Source organism: Pristiophorus japonicus, chromosome 1 (genome assembly GCF_044704955.1).
Source record: "Pristiophorus japonicus isolate sPriJap1 chromosome 1, sPriJap1.hap1, whole genome shotgun sequence".
In the NCBI taxonomy this organism is placed as follows: domain Eukaryota; kingdom Metazoa; phylum Chordata; class Chondrichthyes; family Pristiophoridae; genus Pristiophorus; species Pristiophorus japonicus.
Window position 1 is genome coordinate 57,023,694 of NC_091977.1, and position 26,451 is coordinate 57,050,144.

Consider the following 26,451-nt stretch of genomic DNA (forward strand, 5'->3'; position numbering starts at 1 on the left):
CACTGTACAGTTAGAGACAACCCTGGATACACTAGCACTGTACAGGTAGAGAAAATCTAGCTAGCATTTTCGATGTAAGTGAACTCATTTTCCATTCACATGAACTATCCTGCCACTGTGTTTTTGTTATTACTTTGTACTCATCGAGTGATTTTCTTTCTCTCGATGATCTTCTGCAGGATATGCTCCAGTGACTGGAATGTGCCACCCTGTTCGCAGTTGTACCCTAAACCATGAGGACGGCTTCTCTTCAGCGTTTGTAGTTGCTCACGAGACCGGACACGTGTAAGTTCAAAACCACCACATTTAGGGCTCAACTTTGCCCAAGCCTGTTTTCTGGCGTATTGCCAGAGTTACGCTCATTTTTCTAGGCCAGAAATGCACTGGAAATAATTTGCCAAAGTTTCCCCGATCTATAATTCGAATTTGGTATTGTGTAGTGTGTCCAGTCACCTTGAGGGGTGGAGCCTGCTGTCTGCGCTGAAAAACGATGCCACACCTTCTGTGCATACGTGGGGGGAAAAAGGTTACATTTCCGACGTCGTTGCAATGGACACGCATGCGCAGTACAGCTACGAGTTGGAGATCGGTCATTTTTAAAGAGCCAGTTGTGTGTGTTACAAGTGCTGCTTGAGAGCACAGGAAAAATCGCAGCTGCAGCAGTACAAGATGAAATGCTGTGCAAAGACCAAGAATTTCTTACAGGAAGAAAGTAGTTACTGTGATTGAGAACAGATGGTAGGAGCTGGACACCAGCATAGGTCACATAAATGTTCCACCCAAATGAACCAGCATTTCAGGGATCATCTGTCACCTTGAAACCTCATAAATGTAATCATTTCAACAATTGAAGGATTCACTGAGGGTATCGGTCCTGAGCTGAATGGGCTACATAATTCACTGCTACTTGTTTTGTATGCTGCCTCTGTTTCATCTGGGACAATGAACTCCCTGCCATCGCCTACACTGATAGCAATGTATATAATTAGAAAGGCAGTTCCCTCCACAGACCCTGTGTAAATCTCTGTTTTATTGAGTACCAAATCCATTGCACCTCCAGAAGATAGAACTCTGTCACCATCTTAAGAAAGAAAGAAAGAAGTTCAAAACTTGCATTTATGAAGCACTTTATCATGTCCTCAGGACATCCCGAAGCACCCAATAGATTGCAGGGCTATGGGGAAACAGAAGGGAAGTGGGACTAATTGGATAGTTCTTTCAAAGAGCTGGCACTGGCACGATGGGCGAAATTGGCCTCCTTCTGTGCTGTATGATTCTATGATTACATTGTTCCAAGGTTTGGCAGATGGAATACAATGTCGGAAAGTGTGAGGTCATCCACCTTGGGAAAAAAAAACAGTAAAAGGGAATATTATTTGAATGGGGAGAAATTACAACATGCTGCGGTGCGGAGGGACCTGGGGGTCCTTGTGCATGAAACTCTTTTTGGAGTTTACCTGCAAGACAAAAACATTAATCGGTGCCACCCGCCCTGGATGACACACCAGATATTTACAAGGCCCTCTTTTTTTCCTTTTTTTGTGTTTTTTTTTTGGGCACTAAAATCAAATTTTCCTTTTTCCAGTGCCCCCTATAAAAGGGGAGGGGGACACTAAAAGCACCGGCAATTAAAACAAATTAAACTTTAAAACGTAAAATCAAATTAAAATTTGGTTGCCGGGCGTGATGATGCACTCCAGTCCCTCCGGTGCCTCCTTGTGCATGAAACTCTTTTGAGTTTATCTGGAAAAACATAAAACATTAAACCGTGCCACCCGACCTGGGTGACACACCAGACATATACAAGGCCCTTTTTTTCCTTTTTTTTTTGTGTTTTTCTTCTTTTTTTTGGTTTTTTTTTTGGGCACTAAAATCACAATTTCCCCAGTGCCCCCTATAAAAGGGAAGGGGACACTAAAAGCACCGGCAATTAAAACAAATTAAACTTTAAAACGTAAAATCAAATTAAAATTTGGTTGCCGGGCGTGATGATGCACTCCAGTCCCTCCGGTGCCTCCTTGTGCATGAATCCCAAAAAGTTAATTTGCAGGTGCAGCAGGTAATCAGGAAGGCGAATGGAATGTTGGCCTTCATTGCAAGAGGGATGGAGTACAAAAGCAGGGAGGTCCTGAGAGAGAGAGAAAATGAGTAATTATAGACTGGTTAGCCTGACATCTGTAATGGGGAAAATGTTGGAATCAATTATTAAAGATGAAATAGCAGCGCATTTGGAAAGCAGTGACAGGATCGGTCCAAGCCAGCATGGATTTATGAAAGGGAAGTCATGCTTGACAAAGCTTCTAGAATTTTTTGTGGCTGTAACTAGTAGAGTGGACAAGGGAGAGCCAGTGGTTGTGGTGTATTTAGACTTGCAAAAGACTTTTGACAAGGTCCCACACAAGAGATCGGTGTGCAAAATTAAAGCACATAGAATTGTGGGTAATGTACTGATGTGGATAGAGAACTGATTGGCAGACAGGAAGCAGAGAGTCGGGATAAACGGGTCCTTTTCAGAATGGCAGGCAGTGACTAGTGGGGTGCCGCAGGGCTCAGTGCTGGGACCCCAGCTATTTACATTATACATTAATGACTTAGATGAAGGAATTGAGTGTAATATTTCCAAGTTTGCAGATGACACTAAGCTGGATGGCGGTGTGAGCTGTGAGGAGGACGCTAAGAGGCTGCAGGGTGACTTGGACAGGTTAGGGGAGTGGGAAAATGCATGGTAGATGCAGTATAATGTGGATAAATGTGAGGTTATCCACTTTGGCAGCAAAAACACAAGGACAGAATATTATCTGATTGGCGGCAGATTAGGAAAAGGGGAGGTGGAATGAGACCTGGGTGTCATGGTACATCAGTCATTGAAAGTTGGCATGCATGTACAGCAGGCAATGAAGAAGGCAAATGGTATGTTGGCCTTCATAGCTAGGGGAGTTGAGTATAGGAGCAGGGTGGTCTTACTACAGTTGTACAGGGCCTTGGTGAGGCCTCACCTGGAATATTGTGTTCAGTTTTGGTCTCCTACTCTGAAGAAGGACATTCTTGCTATTGAGGGAGTGCAGCGAAGGTTCACCAGTCTGATTCCCGGGATGACAGGACTGACATATGAGGGAAGACTGGATCAACTGGGTCTGTATTGACTGGAGTTTAGAAGAATGAGAAGGGATCTCATAGAAACATATAAAATTTTGACAGGACTGGACAGGAAGAATGTTCCCGATGTTGGGGAAGTCCAGAACCAAGGGACACAGTCTTAGGATAAGGGGTAAGCCATTTAGGACTGAGATGAGGAGAAACTTCTTCACTCAGAGAGTTGTTAACCTGTGGAATTCTCTACCGCAGAGAGTTGTTGATGCCAGTTCATTGGATATATTCAAGAGGGAGTTACATATGGCCCTTATGGCTAAAGGGATCAAGGGGTATGGAGAGAAAGCAGGAAAGGGGTACTGAGGTGAATGATCAGCCATGATCTTATTGAATGGTGGTGCAGGCTTGAAGGACCGAATGGCCTACTCCTGCACCTATTTTCTATGTTTCTATGTCCACAGAACTATAGACCAGTCAGCTTAACATCGGTGGTCGGAAAAATAATGGAATTCCTACTACAGGAGGAAAGAGAAAAACGTCTAGCAACGTTTAAAAATATAATTAATGGTCAACATGGATTTCAAAGGGAAAATCTTGCTTGACCAACCTCATTGAATTCTTTGGAGATGTAACAAAGAGTAGACAAGGGTAATGTAGTAAATGTAATTTATCTAGATTTCCCAATAACCTTTGATAAGATGCCACATAATTAGGTCCAGCTGGCAAAAAGACAGAGAGCAGAGAGTAAGGGTAAAGGGTGAGCTATTCAGAGTGGCAGAAGGTGAAAAGTGGGGTCTCACAAGGATTACTGCTGCTACCACTGGTGTTCAGAATTTATATTAATGATATAGGGCTAGAATCTTTACTTTTGAGGTTATTACCCAAAAATGGGCATCATTTCCGGCGTGGGTGGTAAAAAAGGGTTTTCAGATCGCCGGCTTCTTGCCCATTTTTAAAACATCTAGTTTACATTTTTGAAAATGGACGTTACCATGAGCGATCTGAAATGGACGGGAGCATTACATTTTTTTGATCTTCGACCGTAAAGTGTGGTCGTCCTTAGCAACGGCATGGCAACACTCGATTCCCACAATTCTGGAGGTCAAGGGTCACCATGACATGCACGGAAGAGGAGACAGAGAGAGAGAGGGAGCTCAGAGGGACTGAAGGCGTGGCTGGGGGTGGTGTGGCTGCTTTGGGAGGCAGGAGGGAGACTTTAGAGCTTCACAGCAAGTAGGCAAACAAAAAGTAGCTGTTACCAGCCAAATATTTGACCAAAGTTGCCCTGTAATGGAGGGAGAGGAGGAGGCATCACAGCACGCTGTGGAGACTGATGCTGGAGAGTGCAGTGAGGTGGGAGAGGAGCACTTTGGAGGCCACAAACGAGCCAGGAGGTTCTCGGACGAGGCAAATGCCTCCCTTCTGCAGGGGTGATTTGACACCGCAAAGGCCTACCAGAGGATATGGACCGAAATAGCAGAGGTGGTCTCGTTCGCGACCAACAAGGTGTGTGAGGGCAACCAATGCCGCAAACGATGGAACAACCTTGTGGGATCTGCAAGAGTAAGTATTACATTAATTTACATGTACTTATGTATTTATATAATTTGATTTGTAACAGTCATGAGTGACTATCAGCTATTGTGAGGTCTTGCACTTTTACCGGGAATGTTTTACTCAAAGCCTACGATCACAGTGTACGTCTTTAGGTAAAGAATGATAATAATCAGAATAATCATGATTACATACATGCTAACACTCATGGGAAAGCACCCCCGGACAGCCACGGACGCATCTGCCGACCCTGAAGTGATGCCACGTGAGTAAAGCTAATACCATTGCGTGATGTAAAGTCAATAGATGCCACACCAACTCATATTCGAACAATCATATATGATAGATGATTTCTAAAAGTTTCATAGAAATAATGCTGGCCTAATGAAAATCATTGTAATGCACAATGTGTTGGTGATGAAATGTGATGTCTGTGATGATTTTGAGAACAGTGGTGCTTTTGTCGTGCATATGCTGTGTGTAGCGCTGGACTTACCTTGTCACCCTAGCACCCCCGTCTCCTCTAACAACTTCATTTGTGTCTTGCAGCTCAGCCAGCAGCGCAGTCCCAGGCAAGGCCACAGAGACCAGAAGGTGGGGGTGCGGGGCAGGAGTCGGCGGACGATCCTACTACATCTGGTGCTGAGGAGCTCCAATCGTCGCCCGTCAATCCGCTGGGTCTGTTCTCGGCGGATGAGAGCGCGGACTTCGAAGAACCTGCATCACCACGCTCCAGAATCCATTCCACCACAAGGCCATCTATTGGTCCTCCGGTCATTCCTGCCTCCACTCTGGAGGTGCAGGACCCAAGCACCTCGCCACAGGGCACTCCATTTGTCCCCAGGACGGCACCGACCCCGCAGAGGCCTTGTGGACGTGGCAGGTCTGTTCCACGAGCGCGACATGACAGCGGAGAGATGGTACAGTTGTCCAGGAGGACTGTAGACATTGGTGACCAGCTCAATGAAGCTTTGGGGGGCATATCCCAACACCTGGCCACCATGTCCGAGTAGATTCGGCGCATGGCGGAGGCCCTGGATGTGATAGCCAGGAACACTGCTGCCACAGCCCTCCCAGTGGTCCCAGAACATGTTACTCCACCTCTAGATCCTGCACCACCATTGCAAATGACAGATGAGAGCAAGGACCAAGATCCTGCTTCTGCATCAGAGAATGTTGTCCCCTCAGTACCCCCTGCTCCCATACCCATCCAACCAACACATCTGCCTTCATCCCCCCAGTGAGGCACTGCCTGAGGAGCTCCTCAGCCAGGTGCCATGGAGCAAGGAAGGGAAGGGATGGAGGTGGGGAGAAGGAGGAGTAAAGGAAAGTGAGGTGCATGTGTGCAGGTGATGACTGTGTTATATCTCCATCTGGGTGTATGCAATTTGTTGCAATGTATGGGGGCTGGGGACCATGCTCCTGCTTTGCCTTTGTATTCTATGTTGCTGGACATGTTGAACATGTGATTGATGTCAGTGGTGGAAAAAGTGGGATGTGGGTGGGGGTTGGGTGTTATTGGCTGTGATACTTATGATTTCAGACCAGTGTTGGTATTAAACTTTTGTTACTGAACATAACCTTGTTGCACATTGTCTCAGATAGCTGGACCGTTACACACTGGTGATTCCTTACAATGAAAGGGTTAAATACAACTTAACATCAATCAACGTAAACTTTAACTTGCACCAAGCTGATGGGCACCATTGATGTCTGAGCTGCACACACACAGCAGTGTGTCAGCATTGTCACTCACATCAGCGCTCTTTCAGTCAAATCTTTCTGATATCAGCTTCTCACGTAAGAGTGGGATTTAACAAATGCCAGCCACACCGCTGGCGTTCGTTCCGGTTAGTTCCACTTTTTGTGCCGTTTTTTTGAGCGAGCGATATTATGGGTGAAATGTGTGTGAGGTGGTGAAATTGACGATGGGCAATCTCCATGGCCGCTAGTTTGGGTAAATATGCTCTTTACAACAAAAAACAGTCGCCGGGCGTTAATATTGAACCTCGGCGTTAATTCTGTTTGGAAAGGAACGCTGGGCGATATTATAGGCGTTGAATTTGCCCATTCTACTGATTTCGTCCCCAAAAATTGGGCGGGCGATATTTTTTCTTGGCGTTAAGCCCATTGGGAAAATAACGCTCAGTGATAAGTGTCCTAAAAAAGCCCATCAGTTTCCATTTTGTGCCAGAATGGGTGATATATGGGTGTTATATGTCGTTTCAGCGGTAAAATGAGTATTAAGTGGATGTTAAGCGGGCAAAAAAAGTGGAGGTTCTAGCCCTTAGACTTTGGAATCAATTGCACAATTTCTAAGTTTGGGTGGGGGTGGGGGGCGTATATTCAATACTGAGGAGGACTGCAACAAGTTACAAGAAGACATTAATGAACTTGCAGAATGGACTTCTAATTGGCAAATGAATTTCAACACATTTTGGTAAGAAAAATAACGAGATCACGTATTACTTGGAAAATAAGAATCTAAATGGGGTGGAGGAGAAAAGGGAAGGTCATGGGTTCAAGCCCTACTCCAGAGACCTGATCACCCATTCTAGGCCTGACACCGAACTGCAGTGTTGAGGGAGTGCTGCACTCGTGGAGATGCCATCTTTCAGATGAGATGATAAACTGAGGTTCCGTCTACCTTTTTAGGTGGATGTAAAAGGAGAGCAAGGGACTCCGTATGATGTCCTGATCCAACGCTGAAAACATTGAGGTTACATTTCTGAATCAGTAGCAACAAATTTACCATTCCAAGTTTAACATTTTCCCATGTGATGTGAAGTCAGTGATTTACATGTTCTTGCTCTGAATTGAACATTCTGCTTTGGCCAACTTTCAGTGACTCACTGATTGGAGCCATTGCAATATTTAGCACAATTCCGACAATGCAAGTCATTTTATTAGAATTTTTCAGAAAACTTCTGAATATTATTATCTAGAAGCAACAGTCAGTAATGGTAAGACTGAATGTGCATATATGTAGTGTTTTATCACATCCACAGAATTTTCCCAAGAACTTTGCAGCCAACAATTTACTTTTTCATTGTAGTCACTGTTGTTATGTTACACTAAGTAGGATCCCACAAATCACAAATGAGTGAATTTTTGGTGCTATTGATTGATGGTGGGATGTTGGCCATGGATTCCTGCTCTCCAAAGAGTGCCATGGGATCTCAACATCCCCCTGAACTAGCAGACAAATCTCGATTTAACATGTCACCTCCGACCATGTAGCACTCCTGCAGTACTTCTATATCTATGTTGTAAATCTGTGGAATTCTCTGCCCCAGAGAGCAGTGGAGGCTGGGTCATTGAATATATTTAAGGCGGAGATAGACAGCGATAAGGGAGTAAAGGGTTATGGGGAGTGGGCAGGGAAGTGGAGCTGAGTCCATGATCACATCAGCCATGATCTTATTGAACGGCGGAGCAGGCTCAAGGGGCCAAATGGCGTACTCCTGCTCATTTCTTATGTTTTTATGTTCTTAAGTACTTGCACTGAAGTGTCAGCCTGGACAACATCCCCAAGCCTCAGACGGAGGCTTGAACCTCAGCCGTCTGACTCAGTGGCAAGAGTGTTACCAACTGAGCCAAGAAATCAGCAATGCTCAGTGGTCAAATGGAAATGTGGAAATTCCGATCCATCTTAACCTATTGTAGATATAGCAATGTGATCAGATTTCCTTTTAAATAATATAACTTGTTCCCCTTTCTATTGAAACTCTTGTAGGCTCGGAATGGAACACGATGGTCAAGGTAACCGGTGTGGAGATGAAACCAGCATGGGGAGCGTTATGGCACCCCTGGTCCAGGCTGCATTTCATCGATTTCATTGGTCTCGGTGCAGCGGGCAAGAGCTCAAGCGATATCTTCAGTGAGTATATCAACAGGTCAAAGAATCATTGGCCTTATGTTGCTTGAATTTATAAAAAATTAATTCTTCCAGGAAGATGCTGCAGCGAGACGGGAGGGATCGTATGGTGTTTGGTAGTTTGGTGGCTGCTATGGCCAATCGTGAAGAAGTATTATCATAGAATCATAGAATGGTTACAGCTCGGAAGAAGGCCATTCGGCCCGTCGAGCCCATTTATTAAAATAATTTTGGATAAGTCCTTTTACAATGTAAACAAGGCAAGTGGAACTAATGTCTTGAGAATGTGTTGCTATGACTGGAGAGGCAGCAGCATTATCATCCATGTGCAACTCGGCACTCCCTCAGTCTGGCCACTGATTTGCAGGAAAGCAAACCTAATTGAGACTGAGATCAATGAAGCCCTCCCTTAAGATTCTTTGCGGGAAAAATTTGTGCCGCCAACAGAATTACCGCCCTAGGCCTTGCAAGCATTCAGCAGCACTCCCTACACACCTAAAAAACGTTTAACATCGATTTTACTTCAGTAAAATTAAAAAGCAACCGTCCTGTTGGCGGCCTGGCCAAACCCGGGGTCATAATTGTCGGGCCGACGTGGCAGTTGGCTGACAATAAAAAATAAAATGGTGTCACCGGCACTGTCACCTCCTCCCCTGGCGCTCTCTCCACCCCGCTTGCCCCGCTCTCTCTCGCATCCCCCCCCGCCCTCCCCCCGCCCTCTCTCCCCAACAAGGAGTGCGCCGACAGGAAAAGCTGTTGGGGGCACCAGCCGGCAGTGGCGCTGCTCCCGCGGGGCAATTCCGCGAAAGTTACATTGCCCGTGGGGCAATTTCTGGAAGGGGTCGACAGCGGTCGGTAAGGGGTCAGTGCGTGCTCGCTGTGGTGGGAAAACCGTGGTGGGAGCGGTCCACTACCCAGCTCCACCCCTGTTGAACGCCAATTTGCAAAACGACGGCTCCTCCGCGAAGAGTCGGCAGCTATTCCGCGCCGCCCCACGGCCGCCACTTTCAGGCGTTTTCGGGCCTCACGTGTGGTAAGTGTAGCATGTTTCGTAGGAAAAAGGTGACATTGGACCTACAGTTCCCAAAGCTCTTCACCACTGGAGCTTTTCTTGCCTCATGTCTTGGTCAATGGTAGACGAATTGATAACTAATCATAGCAAACAATTAGTCTAACAACTCCATTATCATTGGATCATGTGACTACTAGGATGGCTACTGGAAGGCAATAGAAGACTTTGGTCTTTTTTCATCTAGCAATTCCTATGTTCCTAATGTCTAAATTGCACTGACATATAACCAGAGCATTCAACATTAAACAGATCATACGTACAATTCTATTTTTATCCCTGTCATCAGCCGTACACCTGAGACATCCAATGACACAAACATAGCAGCACTAAACCTATAGATTCGAGCGGTGGTGAAAGGCGCATATCATTGAGATAGGCAGTTTCCACCACTGCTTGACGCTCTGGGATTGCACCATGTCTATAGTGTTCTCCACGGTGAAAGAAACCAAGAGATTGTCAAGGATTATCAACAAAGTCTATGCAGCTGGGGAGTTCAGGCCTGCTCAGACCCAAGGTATACTACAGTGAAAGGATTCCACGATCAGCCGCTTCCAGAGGGTGCAGCACTTATGGGGGGCGTCTGGCTTGGGAAATCGCAGGTGAGGTGTGATCGCAGCTGCAAATGGCAGATCGTGGAATCATCCAATCATTACAACATCCTCAAGCGTTTTACCGGAATAAACAATGAAGTTTGAACACTTGGGACGACGATTCTAGTGAACAGATCGTAGATTCAGTCTCGTTTCTTTTCTTCCTACAGCTCCTACGACTGTCTCCTGGATGACCCATTTGAACACGATTGGCCCAAACTTCCAGAACTGCCAGGGATAAACTATTCAATGGATGAACAATGCCGCTTTGATTTTGGTGTGGGCTACAAGATGTGCACAGCTGTACGTTTTGCCAACAAAAACACGTAACGACTGTAAAAGAGCGGTTAAAGATAAATCTGAAATGCAAGATGGTGGTGGTTAGCAATAAACATCGTAGGTCGAAGCCTCCCTTTACAAAGAAATGCACACTCTCTCGTGACCAACTGCATCACACGGCGCGAGATTAAGCTTTAAGTTTGATTCACTGTCTTGTGCCGAGTCATCAGACCCTAGCTAGGTTAGCAGTTCAGGCACCACAATTGGCCTCAGTACCCCAGGAAAAAAAGTCAACTGTGAATGTCCATCTCTGATTGATTGGAAGTTCCCTGGGCTGAATGTTGAGCGAGGACAGGATCAGGCTCGATCCGGATGCTTCCCATGACCTTGTCCTTGCCAACACTCACTGTCTCAGCTCCCAGATGAAGAATGGCTATTTTATCGAGGCATTGCAGGGCTGTCAGTGTCTGTGAAGTCCTGTTCTGGCAAGAGCCAGTGCTGACAGGAGACGAGGGGGATAAATACTGGCAAAACAACAGAAATAAGAAGGCCAAGCACTTATACCTGAATGTTTCACTTACAGGTTGAATCTGTCGCTTTGAATCAACATTTAAGGGCAAATCTGCACACCCAGTGCAATTAACTGAACAACTGTGATTCGTTTTGTTTCATGAAATATACATTATACAGTACAGGGTAAATTCAGAAAGGGAGCCCTCCTGGGGCTTGGTGAATAGGAGGACAACCCTGTGTCCTATCCCTGCTAGCATGTCGTGGAACTTTTTGTGCTGTGCGTAAGGCCTCACTGAGTTTACCCTTTACCGTATAACGTAAAAATGAAAGAATTGCATTTACATAGCACCTGTCATGATCTCAGGACACCCCAAAACGCTTTAGAACCAATTAATTACTTTTGAAGAGTAGTCACTGTTGTAATGTAGGAAACACAGCAGACAACTTGCGCACAGCAAGCTCCCACAAACAGCAATGTGATAATGAGCAGATAATCTGTTTTAATGATGATAATATTGACCAGGACACTGGGCATAACTACGCCGCTCTTCTTCAATATAGTGCCATAGGATCTTTTATATCCACCTGAGAGAGCAAACAGGGCCTCGTGAAATAATCTCTTTCAATTTGAGTTCAGAAACAGAAGTATGTTCATTTTCAATAAAATCAGAAAATATTGGAAACGCTCAGAAGCTTAGGCAGCATCTGTGGAGAGAGGAAGGTAGGATTAACGTTTCAGGCCAATGACCCTTCATTGGAACTGGGAAATGTTACAGATTACAAGGTGGATCAGAGCCAGGAAAAGGGAACGGGGAGAAAAAAAAGAGGTCTGTGATTAGGTGGCAGACAGGAGATGAATAAATGATAGAAGTGATAATGGTGCAAGACAAAAGGAGGCAATAATGAGAGAAATTAGAGCTTTAAAAGATGTTTTCAAGGCCCAGAGGATGTGTGAATGGTTACAGCCGAATAGTAGAGGAGAAGGGAAGCATGCGAAATCTGGCAGAGCGGAGAAGGCTCCAGTGGCCCGGGAGTGTGATGGATGAAAAAGGCAGATGGACACCAGAGGTGCAGACCATGTACTGATGGGGGTTCCCCAGCCCACAGCTTCCCCCATTCCTGGATGTGCTGGTGCACCCATCTTGCATTCCCAGCACCTACTGTCTGAGAGTAAATAGGAACTGTGGTTAAGGTCTGAAGTTATTCAAGTCAGAGGTTTGTAAATCACCTGGTACAAAGATAAGGTGGTGTTCCTTGAGCTTGTGATGAGCTTCATTGGAACATTATAGGAAAACAAGGACAGAGAGATCAGAATGTGAGTGGAATGGAGAATTAAGATGGGCAGCAACTGGAAGTCCAGGGTTGCACTTGCAGAGGAAATCGAGATGTCCAGCAAAACAATCACCCAATCTGCATTCGGTTTCCCCAATGTGGAGGAAACTGCATCATAAGCAGCGAACACAGTGCAACAGGCTGGTGTAAATCTCTGTCTCACCCGGATGGAGTGTTTGAAACCTTTGACGGTGGTGTGCGAGGAGACTGTGTCTGTCCCATTTCCTGTACTCCCCACTGGGTCTGGGGACTTATTAAACCATCCCATGTATTTATCATTATTTTTCAAAATGTGGAAACCAAATATATTTTGGTTTAGAACGTTAAAGCTATAAAAAGCATCAATCAACTAATTGTTGAAAACCTTCTAGTAAGAAAAAATGAATTTCATTTTCCTCTGGTTACAGTTTCGTACCTTCGATCCATGTAAGCAGTTATGGTGCAGCCATCCTGACAATCCATTCTTCTGCAAGACAAAGAAAGGGCCTCCCTTGGATGGAACCGAGTGTGGCCCTGGAAAGGTGCGTTGGTCCTGACACACTGTTACTTGTTTTGGACAGAATTAATGACACTCATTCTAAGAAGTCCACTGACATATTGCAGACCTAGTCCTGGATTAAATGGACAACAGAGCTAAGGTAGTCAGGAAACTGCGGTATATCTCCAACTAGATCAATGATCAATGCAATCGGGTAGACCACTGAGATGAAATACAGCCCCACCAAATCGAGTCCCCTCTGCTGAAGGTCCTCGAGACGGGTTTAAGTAAGCCTACTCTATATTATGAAATGTCCCACTATTCTTCATAACTACTTCCTCAACCTCACTCAGAGCCCGAGGTCAGATAGACTTATAAATGTGTTGGAAGATCCCACCACTGGCACTGTGGTTCCAACAATGGAAATAAGCTCCCAGGAAAACAATGACATCGATGCTGCACATCATGGGCCCAAATTTCCCCATGAGTTGCACCGTTTTATTTGGTGTAACTTGATTTTTCTGGTGTATCTTTTTAGTTGCAAATATGGCCATTTAATTTGCACCAGTGTAAGTGAGTTAGTTAGGTTTTTTGTCAGGTCAGTTTTTTTTTCCAGCCACTTACACCATTTATGCCAATTTGGTCAGAAAAAAGTTGTACTAAACTAACTTAGGGCAGCGTATGTGTCCACTTTTGTCCGCACAGAAAGACCTTACTTACAGTTAAGGAATCGGCACAAGTAGCTACATTTAAAGCACCACCAAGCACCAAACAAACACAAAAAGTAATAAGCAATTAATTAACAAATAAAATAGAAGGAACACTGCACCTAAAGCACCAAGATCAAAGTAATAAGCAATCAATAAATAACAAATAAAAAAATAGAAGGAACCCTGCACCTGAAGCACCAAAACCAATCAGTAAATAACAAATAAAAAATAGAACTCCTACCTTAGGGAACGCAGCGGGCCACCGATGAGGGAGACCATTCGGCCCCTCCCACACAGCCTGCAGCACGTGTTTGCAGAAACGGCCTGCCAGGAGCTACTGCACATGCGCGCAGACTCTAGCATGCATGTGCAGAGGTCCCAGCACTGTTTTTAGTGCCGGGACCTGGCTCCCCCCGCCGAATCCATTGAGCCATGCTGCGCCACGATGGAGGAGAGACTGGGGAGTGGCCAAATTACGGAGGTCTTTTTTCGGCGCGCTTGAAGGTGGGCAAAAGCGGCGCAGATCGAGTGAGGGCGCCAGAAAAAGAGGTGAGGGAAATTTGGGCCCATTAACTGATATATCTAAACACAACTCGAGCCAAAGCTAAATATAGTTAACAAAACACAAATAGACCAATTCAGTGATGAGCTGTTGTAGCTAGAGGCAATCTGGTGAAAATGGCTGTCTCATAGCTGAAATAGCCATTGAACAGTCATATTTGTGATCAATTCGTCAGGGATCTATGCTTCTAGTAGACAAAAGCCCATCTCTACTGTAATGTCCTTACACAAACTATAAATTCACACGAGGCACATTCTGCAAACAAGGTCACTCTGTGACCTCTATTCACAGGACCAAAAAGTCCTGGCCCTGCGTGGGACCTCCCTTTATATACCTTGATGACCAGGTGAGGAGTGTCTCCCACAAGTTCACCCTCTGTGGTCAAGGTGTGCATTTCTTAGGTGTATACAGTATGCACTGTTGTAACATGAAGGTTACAGTTACATGAAGGTTACATACATGACATCACCTCTCTCTCTCCTCCCCCCCCCCAACGTCTTATGGGGTCAAAGATTAAGTCTTTCAGGCGGTCGCGCTCTCTCGTGGAGCGCCGCAGTTGGGGCTCTGGTTGTTGAGCCTTGGCATGCATCTCTGTCACCTGTGGTGATTCGGGCTTGTCCGGGCTGGCCGCAGGGACTGTGCATGCTGCTGAATGTTCGTGTTGCTCGTTCACTGGCGGTGATGTGGGCAACATCTCATGATCTTCCTCAGGTTCCTCAGTGTCCATGCTGAGCCTTTTCTTTACTTGGTCCAGATGCTTGCGGCATTTCTGTCTATTGTTAATTCTGACCACCATGACCCTATTCCCCGCTTTGCCAATTACAGTACCCTCAAGCCACTTGGGCCCAAAAGCGTGATTAAGAACAAATACAGGGTCATCGACTTCTATACATCTCCACTTTGAGTTACTGTCATGGCACTCATTTTGGGACTGGCGCTTGCCCTCAACAATGTCTGACAGGACAGGATGAATGAGGGACAGCCGAGTTTTAAGTGTACATTTCATGAATAGTACTGCGGATGGGACTCCCGTGAGCGAATGCGGTCGGGACCTATAGGCCAGCAGGAGGTGCGATAGGCGGCATTGAAGGGAGGGTCCTTGAATCCGGAGCATGCCCTGTTTTCTGATTTGGACCGCACGTTCCGCCTGGCCATTGGAGGCCGGCTTGATCGGTGCCGTCCTGACATGTTTGATGCCATTACCCGACATGAACTCCCGGAATTCATAGCTAGTGAAACACGGGCCGTTGTCGCTAACCAGGATGTCCGGCAAGCCGTGGGTCGCAAAGACCGCACGCAGACTCTCCACAGTGGTGGATGTCGTGCACGCATTCAATATGATGCACTCGATCCATTTCGAGTACGCATCAACAACAATGAGCAACATTTTTCCCATGAACGGGCCCGCGTAGTCTACGTGAAAACATGACCATGGCCTGGTGGGCCAGGGCCACGGGCTCAGTGGGGCCTTCCTGGGGGCATTTCCCAGCTGGGCACACGTTGTGCACCTGTGAACAGAGTGTTCCAGGTCTGAGTCAATTCCCGGACACCGTACATGTGACCGGGCAATGGCCTTCATTAGCACGATGCCTGGGTGCTTGCTGTGGAGTTCCCTGATGAATGCTTCCCTGCCCCTCTGGGGCATGACTACCTGGCTGCCCCATAGTAGGCAGTCGGCTTGGATGGAAAGTTCATCCATCCGACTGTGAAACGGTCTGACCTCCTCGGGGCATGCTCCGTGTGCCAGTGCCCAATCCCCAGTCAGGACACATTTCTTAATAAAGGATAGGAGGGGATCTCTGTTGGTCCAGATTTTGATCTGGCGGGCTGTGATGGGGGAGCCTGCACTGTCAAAGGCATCAACGGCCATGACCATCTCAGCGCTTTGCTCCGCTGCCCCCTCAGTGGTGGCCAGTGGAAGCCTGCTGAACGCATCAATGCAATTTTCGGTGCCTGGCCGGTGCCGTATGGTGTAGTCATACGCAGCCAGCGTGAGAGCCCATCGCTGTATGTGAGCTGACGCATTGGCATTGACAGCTTTGCTGTCTGATAACAGGGATATTAACGGCTTTTGGTCCGTTTCTAACTCGAACCTTCTACCAAAAAGGTACTGATGCATCTTTTTCACCTCGTAGACACATGTGAGTGCTTCCTTTTCAACTATCCCATATCCCCTTTCTGCTTGGGAGAGCGACCTGGAGGCATAAGCCACAGGTTGGAGTTGGCCCTCATCATTACTCTGCTGCAACACGCACCCAACCCCATAGGATGATGCATCACATGTCAAAACCAATTTCTTACAGCGGTTGTACAGGGTCAACAGCTTATTAGAACAAAGCAGGTTCCACGCCCGATTGAAAGCCTGTTCCTGACAAAACCAATTGCAACGCTTACGCAGGAGCTCATGTAGCGGCTCCAACAATGTGCTTACGTTCGGCAGAAAGTTCCCGAAATAGTTCAAGCGTCCCAGAAATGAACGCAACTCCGATGTGTTGCCGGGCCTGGGCGCACGACGAATCGCCTCCGTTTTGGATTCTGTAGGCTGGATCCCGTCTGCGGTAACCCTCCTGCCCAAAAACTCAACCTCTGGGGCCAAAAACACACACTTTGACTTCTGTAGTCGCAGGCCTACCCGGTCCAGTCGGCGTAGCACCTTCTCCAGGTTGTGGAGGTGTTCCTCGGTGTCTCGACCCATGATAAGGATGTCGTCCTGAAATACGATTGTTCCAAGGATGGATTTGAGCAGGCTTTCCATGTTCCTTTGAAAGATAGCGGCTGCTGAACGAATGCCAAATGGACACCTGTTGTAGACAAACAGCCCCTTGTGCGTGGTGATGGTGGTCAGTAGCTTAGATTCTTCGGCTAGTTCCTGGGTCATGTAGGCTGAAGTGAGGTCCAACTTGGTGAACAGCTTGCCGCCTGCCAGCGTGGCAAAAAGATCCTCTGCTCTCGGAAGCGGGTATTGGTCTTGTAGTGACACTTGGTTGATAGTGGCCTTGTAGTCGCCACAGATCCTGAACGAGCCATCCGTTTTTAGGACAGGGACGATGGGGCTTGCCCAGTCGCTGAATTCAACGGGCGAAATTATGCCCTCTCTTCGCAACCTGTCCAACTCACTCTCAATTTTCTCCCGCATCACATACGGCACAGCTCTGGCTTTGTGTTGCACTGGTTTGACGTCCGGGGTGATGCGTATCACTACTTTGGTACCTTTGAAAATCCCGACACCAGGTTGAAATAATGACTCAAATTTCTGTAGGACCTGTGAGCATGAACTTCGCTCCACAGATGGAATGACGTGCACATCCCCCTATTTCCATTTCATCTTGGCTAGCCAGCTCCTCCTCAAAAGCGCAGGGCCATTTCCCGGGACAATCCAGAGTGGCAGCCGGTTCTCTGATCCATTATGTGTGACCACCAACATTGCACTGCCTAGCGCTGGGATGATCTCTTTGGTGTACGTCTGTAATTGCATGTCAATGCGTTCTAGTTTGGGTCTGCTAGCTCTGAGTGGCCATAGTTTCTCAAATTGTTGGACACTCATGAGTGACTGGCTGGCCCCTGTGTCCAGCTCCATGCATACCGGGATGCCGTTTAATAGGCCCTTCATCATCGTAGGTGGTGTTTTGGTATATGAGCTGTGGATGTTTGCCACATGAACCTGCTGAACTTCAGCGTCCATTGCTTTGTCCCAAGCATCAACCTGCCTTACAGATCCCTCTCCTGGTTCATCTGCCTCGTAAATTAGCCTCGCTGCGGGCTTCCTGCACATTCTGGCTAAATGTCCACTGAAGTTACAATTTCTACAGATAAATTGTTGAAACCTACACGTTTTTGCAGCATGTCTGCCCCTTTCACCTCCAGCATGAGCTGAGATTGTTGTGAACAAAAGGACTGTTACCAGGCATTCCTCTCTGATTGCCTCTTTGATTACTCTTGAGCACTGTTAGTGGGTGTCAATGGCCCCATCCCGGGATGCATTGTCCACCGTGATGGCGTAAATGTCCGTTCAATCTGCCATTGTCTCTGTTGAGGACCCACTCTAGAGTCTGTTGCTGCCTGGTTGGTGTCGAATTGCCCTTGCCTGCCTGCGGGGTTCTGAGTCGTATTTACAATGTTAACTCCCTGATCCATCGCCACGTTGGAAGCAGAGTTGTGCGCGTATATTGTCTTGGTTCCCTCCTCCCCCGTCATGAAGGTCTGAGCCATCAATGCCGCCGCTTCCAAGGTCAAATCCTTGGTCTCAATTAGCTTTCTGAAAATTCCGGCATGACCAATGCCCTCAATAAAGAAGTCCCTTAACATCTACCCCCTGCAGGTGTCTGTGAACTTACAGAGGCTGGCCAAGTGCCGAAGGTCCGCAACGAAATCCGGTATGCTCTGTCCTTCCTGACGTCAGTGTGTATAGAATCAGTGTCGGGCCATGTGTATACTGCTCGCCGGTTTGAGGTGCTCACCGATCGATCAGTTTGCTGAGCTCTTCAAAGGTTTTGTCCGCCAGCTTCTCGGGTGCGAGCAGGTCTTTCATCAGCACGTACGCCTTAGGTCCACAGCTGGTCAGTAGATGTGCCCTTCGCTTGTCAACTGCTGCATCTCCCAGCCAGTCCTTCGTGACAAAGCTCTGCTGGAGCCTCTCAACGAAATCGTCCCAGTCCTCACCAACACAGTACCGTTCCTCTGTGCTACCGGTGGCCATCTCGTGAGTCGTTGTTTCCCGTTTCTCATCGCCAAATATAATGTCCTTACACACTACTATAAACTCACATGAGGCACATTCTGCAGACAAGGTCACTCTGTGACCTGAACCTTTATTCACAGGACCAAGAAGTGATGACTCTGCGTGGGACCTCCCTTTATATATCTGGATGACCAGGTGAGGAGTGTCTCCCACAAGTTCACCCCCTGTGGTCAAGGTGTGCATTTCTTAGGTGTCTACAGTGTACAATGTTGTTACATGAAGGTCACAGTTACATGAAGGTTACATACATGACATCTACAGTGGCAGTGTGTTTATTATTTTAGGTCATTCTGGTCTGCAAACCAAAAGTTTCCATTTGCAAATGGAAGTATCCTTAGAGAAACAAAGATGGCAAAGAACATCCTTCTTCATTGACTACGCTTGATACATTGTCGGAGTGCAGTCTATCTTGATTGGTTCTGGGGAGACCATGTGCCTAGCACACAGATAAAAATGCCTTCTTGACATTGCTACACATGGGGAGTGAAGTTGGACCTTGTTTCGCCTCTTTCTCAGGCACAAATCAGGAACCAATATCGAGTGTCTCATATACACAGGAAGTGTGTCGCACACCTTTTTGGATCAGGTATCCCTTAGTTGTCCCGGGCACCTGTTTAATATAAATATTGAAACAATTCAAATCAGCGTCCTTACAGTTTCACTAATTCTTAAGCCCGTCCACCAAATCATGGTAGGAACAGTCGGAAGGCAGGCTGCAGAAGGGTTATTTAAAGGGATCCTTACTTCCTTTAAGGTAAGTCTATTAGTTCTTTTTGGGTGCTAGGGTGCGCTTAGGAGCTCTGTTTTGGCTGCAGTAGCAGTGTTTAAAATGCTCTCTCTTGGAACTGCGTGTCTTTCTGGGCTTTTAATTCAGTTATTTTTATCAGGCGTGTTCTGTTGGGGTAACCATGGAGGCTGGAGGATGCGGAGCAGCAGCAGCAAGGAAGAGGAGACAAACCTGCAGATGCTGCAGAACAAAGGAGGTCCTACACCAACCCACAAAATGGCCCGATTCCCCCACCCAACCCCCTCTTGCCCCGCAAAAAAGGGGCAGCCTCCAACCCCCACCATTTTGACTCGCCCAAAATCGACTAGCTGCCTCTTTCTGCCGGTCTCAGACGGGCAACTGGCTGGCAGGATGCAAATGAGGAGTTAAAATAGTCCCGGTGTCAAACTGATGACGTTGGGTGTGTTTAAGGCTTGACCAACCCCTGCCCATTTACCTCTCCCAGTTAAACCCCCCGCCATTGTCAGTATAATAATGCACTGATTATGCAAGTGTGCACTGAGTGTAATAATGCAGAATGTGATAATGCACTGTAGTGTAATAATGCAGTTAGCGTAGCAATGTGCCATCAATGTAATAGTGCACTGACAGTGTAATAATAGTTATTGTAATAATGTGCTGTTAATGTAATAAGGCATTGTCAATGTAGTAATGCACTCACTGTAATAATGTGCAGTATAATAAGATACTGTCAATCCATTAATGCACTAACAATGTAATATTGCATAATGTAACAATATACCAACAGTTTATTAATGCAATCCCAATATAATAATGCATCAAGCGTATAATAATGCATAATGCAATAATGTACTGCTCGCATAATCATGTGCGATGCAATAATTACCTGCCAATGTTCATGATTAGACCTTCAATAGGACAAACAGATTCCAATACTGAAAATATTTAATTTTAATTCCCAGTGGTGCTACCAAGGTCACTGTTTGTGGAAGACTTCAGAGCAATTAAGGCAGGACGGCATCTGGGGATCATGGAGCAAACTTGGGTCCTGTTCTCGCACCTGTGGATCTGGTGTCCGATTTAAAACTCGGCAGTGCAATAACCCAGCGTGAGTAGCTTCTGTAGTGATGGATGTTTTTTGTTAAAACATCTCTAATGATGAATCAAGTGATATTATTCTAGTACATGCTTTTCCCATTACATGATGAGTTGGGAAATGCTGTCACATTATGATAGCTATGATATTAGGTGGTTGAAATTGGTTAATACCAGTAGCACAAGACTGGGCTGAAAGCGATTCGGCTGTCCGATTTACACCATGCCCGATTTTCCATTTACTGCAGAAAAGAGAATCTGATGAACTGCCAATTCGCTTTCAGCTAGATTTGCAATAGTGGCATTGACCAATTCCCCCGCCCCGCCTCCCCCGATATCTCAATTGAACCTTTTGAGGGAGAAATTCGGTCACGCCTCTGTTGCTGCGTTAATCCAGGCGGAGCAAAAATGTTGGCGCCTTGGAAAGGTTTGCGCCTCGAGGCCAGAAATTCGGCAGAATCGGTCGAAGAGCTGACAGGGGGCGATAAATCAGTTGTTGCACATCAGATGGGGCAGGGTGAGGGGGTGATAACGAAAGTTTAGTCAGTACATTTTGCGGATCCATTGCGCATGCGCGGAACTCTGAATCAGATCTCGGGAAAAGCCGAGTCTTACAGGCTCAGCGTAGTAATGCACCCATTAAAGTTTTCAAAATCACTTGTTTTCCACCTGCACTATTATGTCTATCTGCTGCTGCAAATTCGAAGGCTCACACACCAGTCTCTGTGTAAACGTTGCACTGACTGTGACCTCCGAGGGAAGTTTCCTCATCTCTTTAAGTAGCCACCAGTTAACGACTTTGCAAGCCTGTACCGACTGTTTTTCCAAATGTTGTTATTGGCGGGTGCTCAATGAGGCGCACGCACCGAATTTAGCGACCAGGGCGCAAGCGTGGGTGCTATGCCAAGAATACGCCACGATCGGACTGATAGGCAGCAGCCAGGCACTAATGGTTTGCACCCCCGGTGAGCCTCTAATGAATTTTCCGTCGGGGCACTAAAAGCTACACGCCCGGTCGCTAAACTCTAACGCTTGCATTAATGATCCCTCTGGTTACTAACTGAGGTTAGACAACTGAAATTCCAGCCCCTTATCTTTGAAAGTATGCAAATACATGGAAACCAGCAGCACCACTGAAAAGAAAACCTTCAAAAGAGCCCGGGGAGGAATTCTCAGTCTGAATTCCCTGATCCCGCACTCCAAGGAAGCAGGGGATGGAGACAATGTTGTCAGTGTAATAATATGCAATGTAATAATGCACTGTCGTTGATCCATGCTCACTTCAAGTATGGCTGAATAGTAACTTTCAAAAGGGAACTGAATAGATACTTGAAAAGGAAAAGGTTGCAGGGCTATGGGGGAAGAGTGGAGGGAGTGTGGACTAACTGAATAACTCTTTCAAAGAGCAGACAGAGGCTTGATGGGCTGAATAGCCTCCTGTGCTGTATGATCTATAGCTGTCTGCTGGCAGTGTGGGATTGAGGAATTTATGCTGTAGTTTTTTAATTAACTAATTCAATTCATTTTTTAAAAACACAACACAACTCCCCATGGCATAATTTTTAAAGGGACTGCAACACAAGTAACTTGGTTCAATTCTCAGTGTATGCTGAGTTAGCCAATCTCAACTGGGTCTGTGATGAGGTGTTAGCATTGCTGGCTAGGGAGAAGGCACATGGTCACTATACAGGGACAGAGTTAGGGGGTGAAGCCAAATGCACAGTCCAATAGAGGGTTTTTAGAATATCTTTTGAAACCAGGGAGGAAGGTGGCAATGCAATCTCAGTGCTGTGGGTCAAGTGAAAGCTGTACTGTGCAGACTTCAACAAACAGCTGCTAAAATAGAGACAAGGTGTTACAGGATTAAATTTTAATTGTGTTAGTGCTTTATTGAGGGGGGCTGCAAACTGTGTGAAAGTAAACAAAAGACTGCTTCAGATACCCATTCTGTACAATTACAAATGGAATCTAGTAGGTAGCCTTGAATGAGTGGGACAGACTATCCTATAAAATGAGTAATAAGTGCTCCCAACCAAATACTAATCTTGCCAAAATTGAGGTTAACCTCAAAATTTCAGAAAGACCCCAAAAACTGATATGATGAGCAGTGTCATATGATCTGACTGTCCTTCTTTGTGTAAAATGTTGGTCATTTGACTATTTAAAGTAATGTTATTGCATGGTTGTGATGCAGGCCTGCCAATGGTGGTCAGGATTGCCCTGGTGTAAACTATGAATACCAACTGTGTAACAAAGAAGATTGTCCACGCCATTTTGAGGATTTCCGAGCACAACAGTGCCAGCAGCGCAATTCATACTATGAATATCAGAACACTAAACACCATTGGCTTCCCTACGAACATCCTGACTGTAAGTTAAATACACAATCTTTATATACACCAAGACAAGTTTCAGGTTTCACATAGACATGAAGCATTTAAGCAACATAATCTTATTGATTTTTTTATTAGCAATAAAAAGATGCCATCTGTACTGCCAATCCAAGGAAATGGGAGGAGTTGTCTACATGAAACAATTGGTCCACGATGGTACTCACTGTTCCTACAAAGATCCATATAGCATCTGCGTAAGAGGTGAATGTGTGGTGAGTAAAATAAACAACCTGTTCCAAGTGACTACGTGGAAAACCTTCATCACATGCATTGAGCTGCTACGGAAGAGATGAATCGATGATCGGGCACTTCCAGTGAGGATCCAAGCTCGCGAAGGGTGCAAGTTGCAGAGGCAGTGCAACAATGTTGCATGCAATGTTCTCTTCAATTTGTTTGGGTGCGCGGCCTCTTTAAGGAGCTGCACGGCCCATTTAAAATACCGCACATGCATGGTCTTTCCCATTGAAAAGCCGGTGAACCAGCTCTGTGGGAGGTCCAGAGCAGCTGCGCAGCTTAAAGGGAACATTAGTTGTAGTCCTATTATTGAGCCCTACACATACTGTACAACATTGAGCCCTACACACACTGTACAACATTGAGCCCTACACACACTGTACAACATTGAGCCCTACACACACTGTACAACATTGAGCCCTACACACACTGTACAACATTGGATCCTACATACACTGTACAACATTGAGCCCTACACACACTGTACAACATTGAGCCCTACACACACTGTACAACATTGAGCCCTACATACACTGTACAACATTGAGCCCTACACACACTGTACAACATTGAGCCCTACACACACTGTACAACATTGAGCCCTACACACACTGTACAACATTGAGCCCTACACACACTGTACAACATTGAGCCCTACACACACTGTACAACATTGAGCCCTATACACACTGTACAACATTGGATCCTACATACACTGTACAACATTGAGCCCTACATACACTGTACAACATTGGATCCTACATACACTGTACAACATTGAGCCCTACATACACTGTACAACATTGAGCCCTACACACACTGTACAACATTGAGCCCTACACACACTGTACAACATTGAGCCCTACACACACTGTACAACATTGAGCCCTACACACACTGTACAACATTGAGCCCTACACACACTGTACAACATTGAGCCCTATACACACTGTACAACATTGGATCCTACATACACTGTACAACATTGAGCCCTACATACACTGTACAACATTGAGCCCTACACATACTGTACAACATTGAGCCCTACATGCACTGTACAACATTGAGCCCTACACATACTGTACAACATTGGATCCTACATACACTGTACAACATTGAGCCCTACATGCACTGTACAACATTGAGCCCTACACATACTGTACAACATTGGATCCTACATACACTGTACAACATTGAGCCCTACATACACTGTACAACATTGAGCCCTACACATACTGTACAACATTGAGCCCTACATGCACTGTACAACATTGAGCCCTACACATACTGTACAACATTGGATCCTACATACACTGTACAACATTGAGCCCTACACATACTGTACAACATTGAGCCCTACATGCACTGTACAACATTGAGCCCTACACATACTGTACAACATTGGATCCTACATACACTGTACAACATTGAGCCCTACATACACTGTACTACATTGAGCCCTACACATACTGTACAACATTGGATCCTACATATACTGTACAACATTGAGCCCTACATACACTGTACTACATTGAGCCCTACACATACTGTACAACATTGAGCTCTACACACACTGTACAACATTGGATCCTACATACACTATACAACATTGGATCCTACATTCACTGTACAACATTGGACATTTGACAAGGCATTTGACAAGGTGCAACATAAAAGGTTACTGCACAAGGTAAAAGTTCACGGGGTTGGGGGTAATATATTAGCATGGATAGAGGATTGGCTAACTAACAGAAAACAGAGAGTCGGGATAAATGGTTAATTCTCTGGTTGGCAACCAGTAATGAGTGGGGTGCCGCAGGGATTAGTGTTGGGACTCCAACTGTTTACAATCTATATTAATGACTTGGAAGAAGGGACTGAGTGTAATGTAGCCAAGTTTGCTGACCATACAAAGATGGGAGGAAAAGCAATATGTGAGGAGGACACAAAAAATCTGCAAAAGGACATGGACAGGCTAAGTGAGTGGGCAAAAATTTGGCAGATGGACTGTAATGTTGGAAAGTGTGAGGTCATGCACTTTGGCAGAAAAACTCAAAGAGCAAGTAATTATTTAAATGGAGAAAGATTGCAAAATGCTGCAGTACAGCGGGATCTGGGGGTACTTGTGCATGAAACTCTTTTTGGAGTTCACCTGCAAAACATAAAACATTAAATGGTGCCACCCGACCTGGGTGACACTCCAGACATTTACAAGGCCCTTTTTTTTTCCCCCCCTTTTTTTTTTTGTGTTTTTCTTTTTTTGGTTTTTTTTTGGGCACTAAAATCACAATTTTCCCCAGTGCCCCCTATAAAAGGGAAGGGGGACACTAAAAGCACCGGCAATGAAAACAAATTAAACTTTAAAAACGTAAAATCAAATTAAAATTTGGTTGCCGGGCGTGATGATGCACTCCAGCCCCTCCGGTGCCCACCTCTCGCGGAAGGCCGCGAGCGTACCGGTGGACACCGCGTGCTCCATCTCCAAGGACACCCTGGACCGTACTTGTGCATGAAACACAAAAGGATAGTATGCAGGTGCAGCAAGTGATCAGGAAGGCCAATGGTATCTTGGCCTTTATTACAAAGGGCATGGAGTATAAAAGCAGGGAAGTCTTGCTACAGCTATATAAGGTATTGATGAGGCCACACCTGGAATACTGCGTGCAGTTTTGATTTCCATATTTATGAAAGGATATACTTGCTTTGGAGGCAATTCAGAGACGGTTCACTAGGTTGATTCCAGAGATGAGGGGGTTGACCTATGAGGAAAGGTTGAGTAGGTTGGGCCTCTACTTATTGGAATTCAGAAGAATGAGAGGTGATCTTATTGAATGTATAAGATTATGAGGGGGCTTGACAAGATGGGTGCAGTGAAAATGTTTCCACTGATGGGGGAAGACTAGAACTAGGGGGCATAATCTTTGAATAAGGGGCCGCCCATTTAAAACTGAGATGAGGAGAAATTTCTTCTCTCAGAGGATTGTAAATCTGTGGAATTCGTTGCCTCAGAGAGCTGTGGAAGCTGGGACATTGAATACATTTAAGACAGAAATAGACAGTTTCTTAAATGATAAAGGGTTAAGGGGTAATGGGGAGCGGGTAGGGAGGTGGAGCTGAGTCCATGATCAGATCAGCCATGATTTTATTGAATGGCGGAGCAGGCTTGAGGGGCCGTATGGCTTACTC

At 45.9% G+C, this 26,451-nt stretch overlaps 1 protein-coding gene across 1 annotated transcript in view; it reads left to right on the top strand.

Annotated features, from left to right (window-relative positions):
* The window catches only part of LOC139263961 (A disintegrin and metalloproteinase with thrombospondin motifs 3-like), a 930,658-nt gene that overhangs the window by 827,610 nt on the left and 76,597 nt on the right, over window positions 1–26,451 (top strand). The window contains exons 8-14 of the mRNA XM_070880060.1: window positions 180–285; window positions 8,381–8,524; window positions 10,354–10,486; window positions 12,715–12,828; window positions 20,506–20,651; window positions 22,833–23,008; window positions 23,110–23,243. Coding sequence (XP_070736161.1) covers window positions 180–285; window positions 8,381–8,524; window positions 10,354–10,486; window positions 12,715–12,828; window positions 20,506–20,651; window positions 22,833–23,008; window positions 23,110–23,243 — 953 coding nt within the window. The remainder of the gene's footprint in view (window positions 1–179; window positions 286–8,380; window positions 8,525–10,353; window positions 10,487–12,714; window positions 12,829–20,505; window positions 20,652–22,832; window positions 23,009–23,109; window positions 23,244–26,451) is intronic.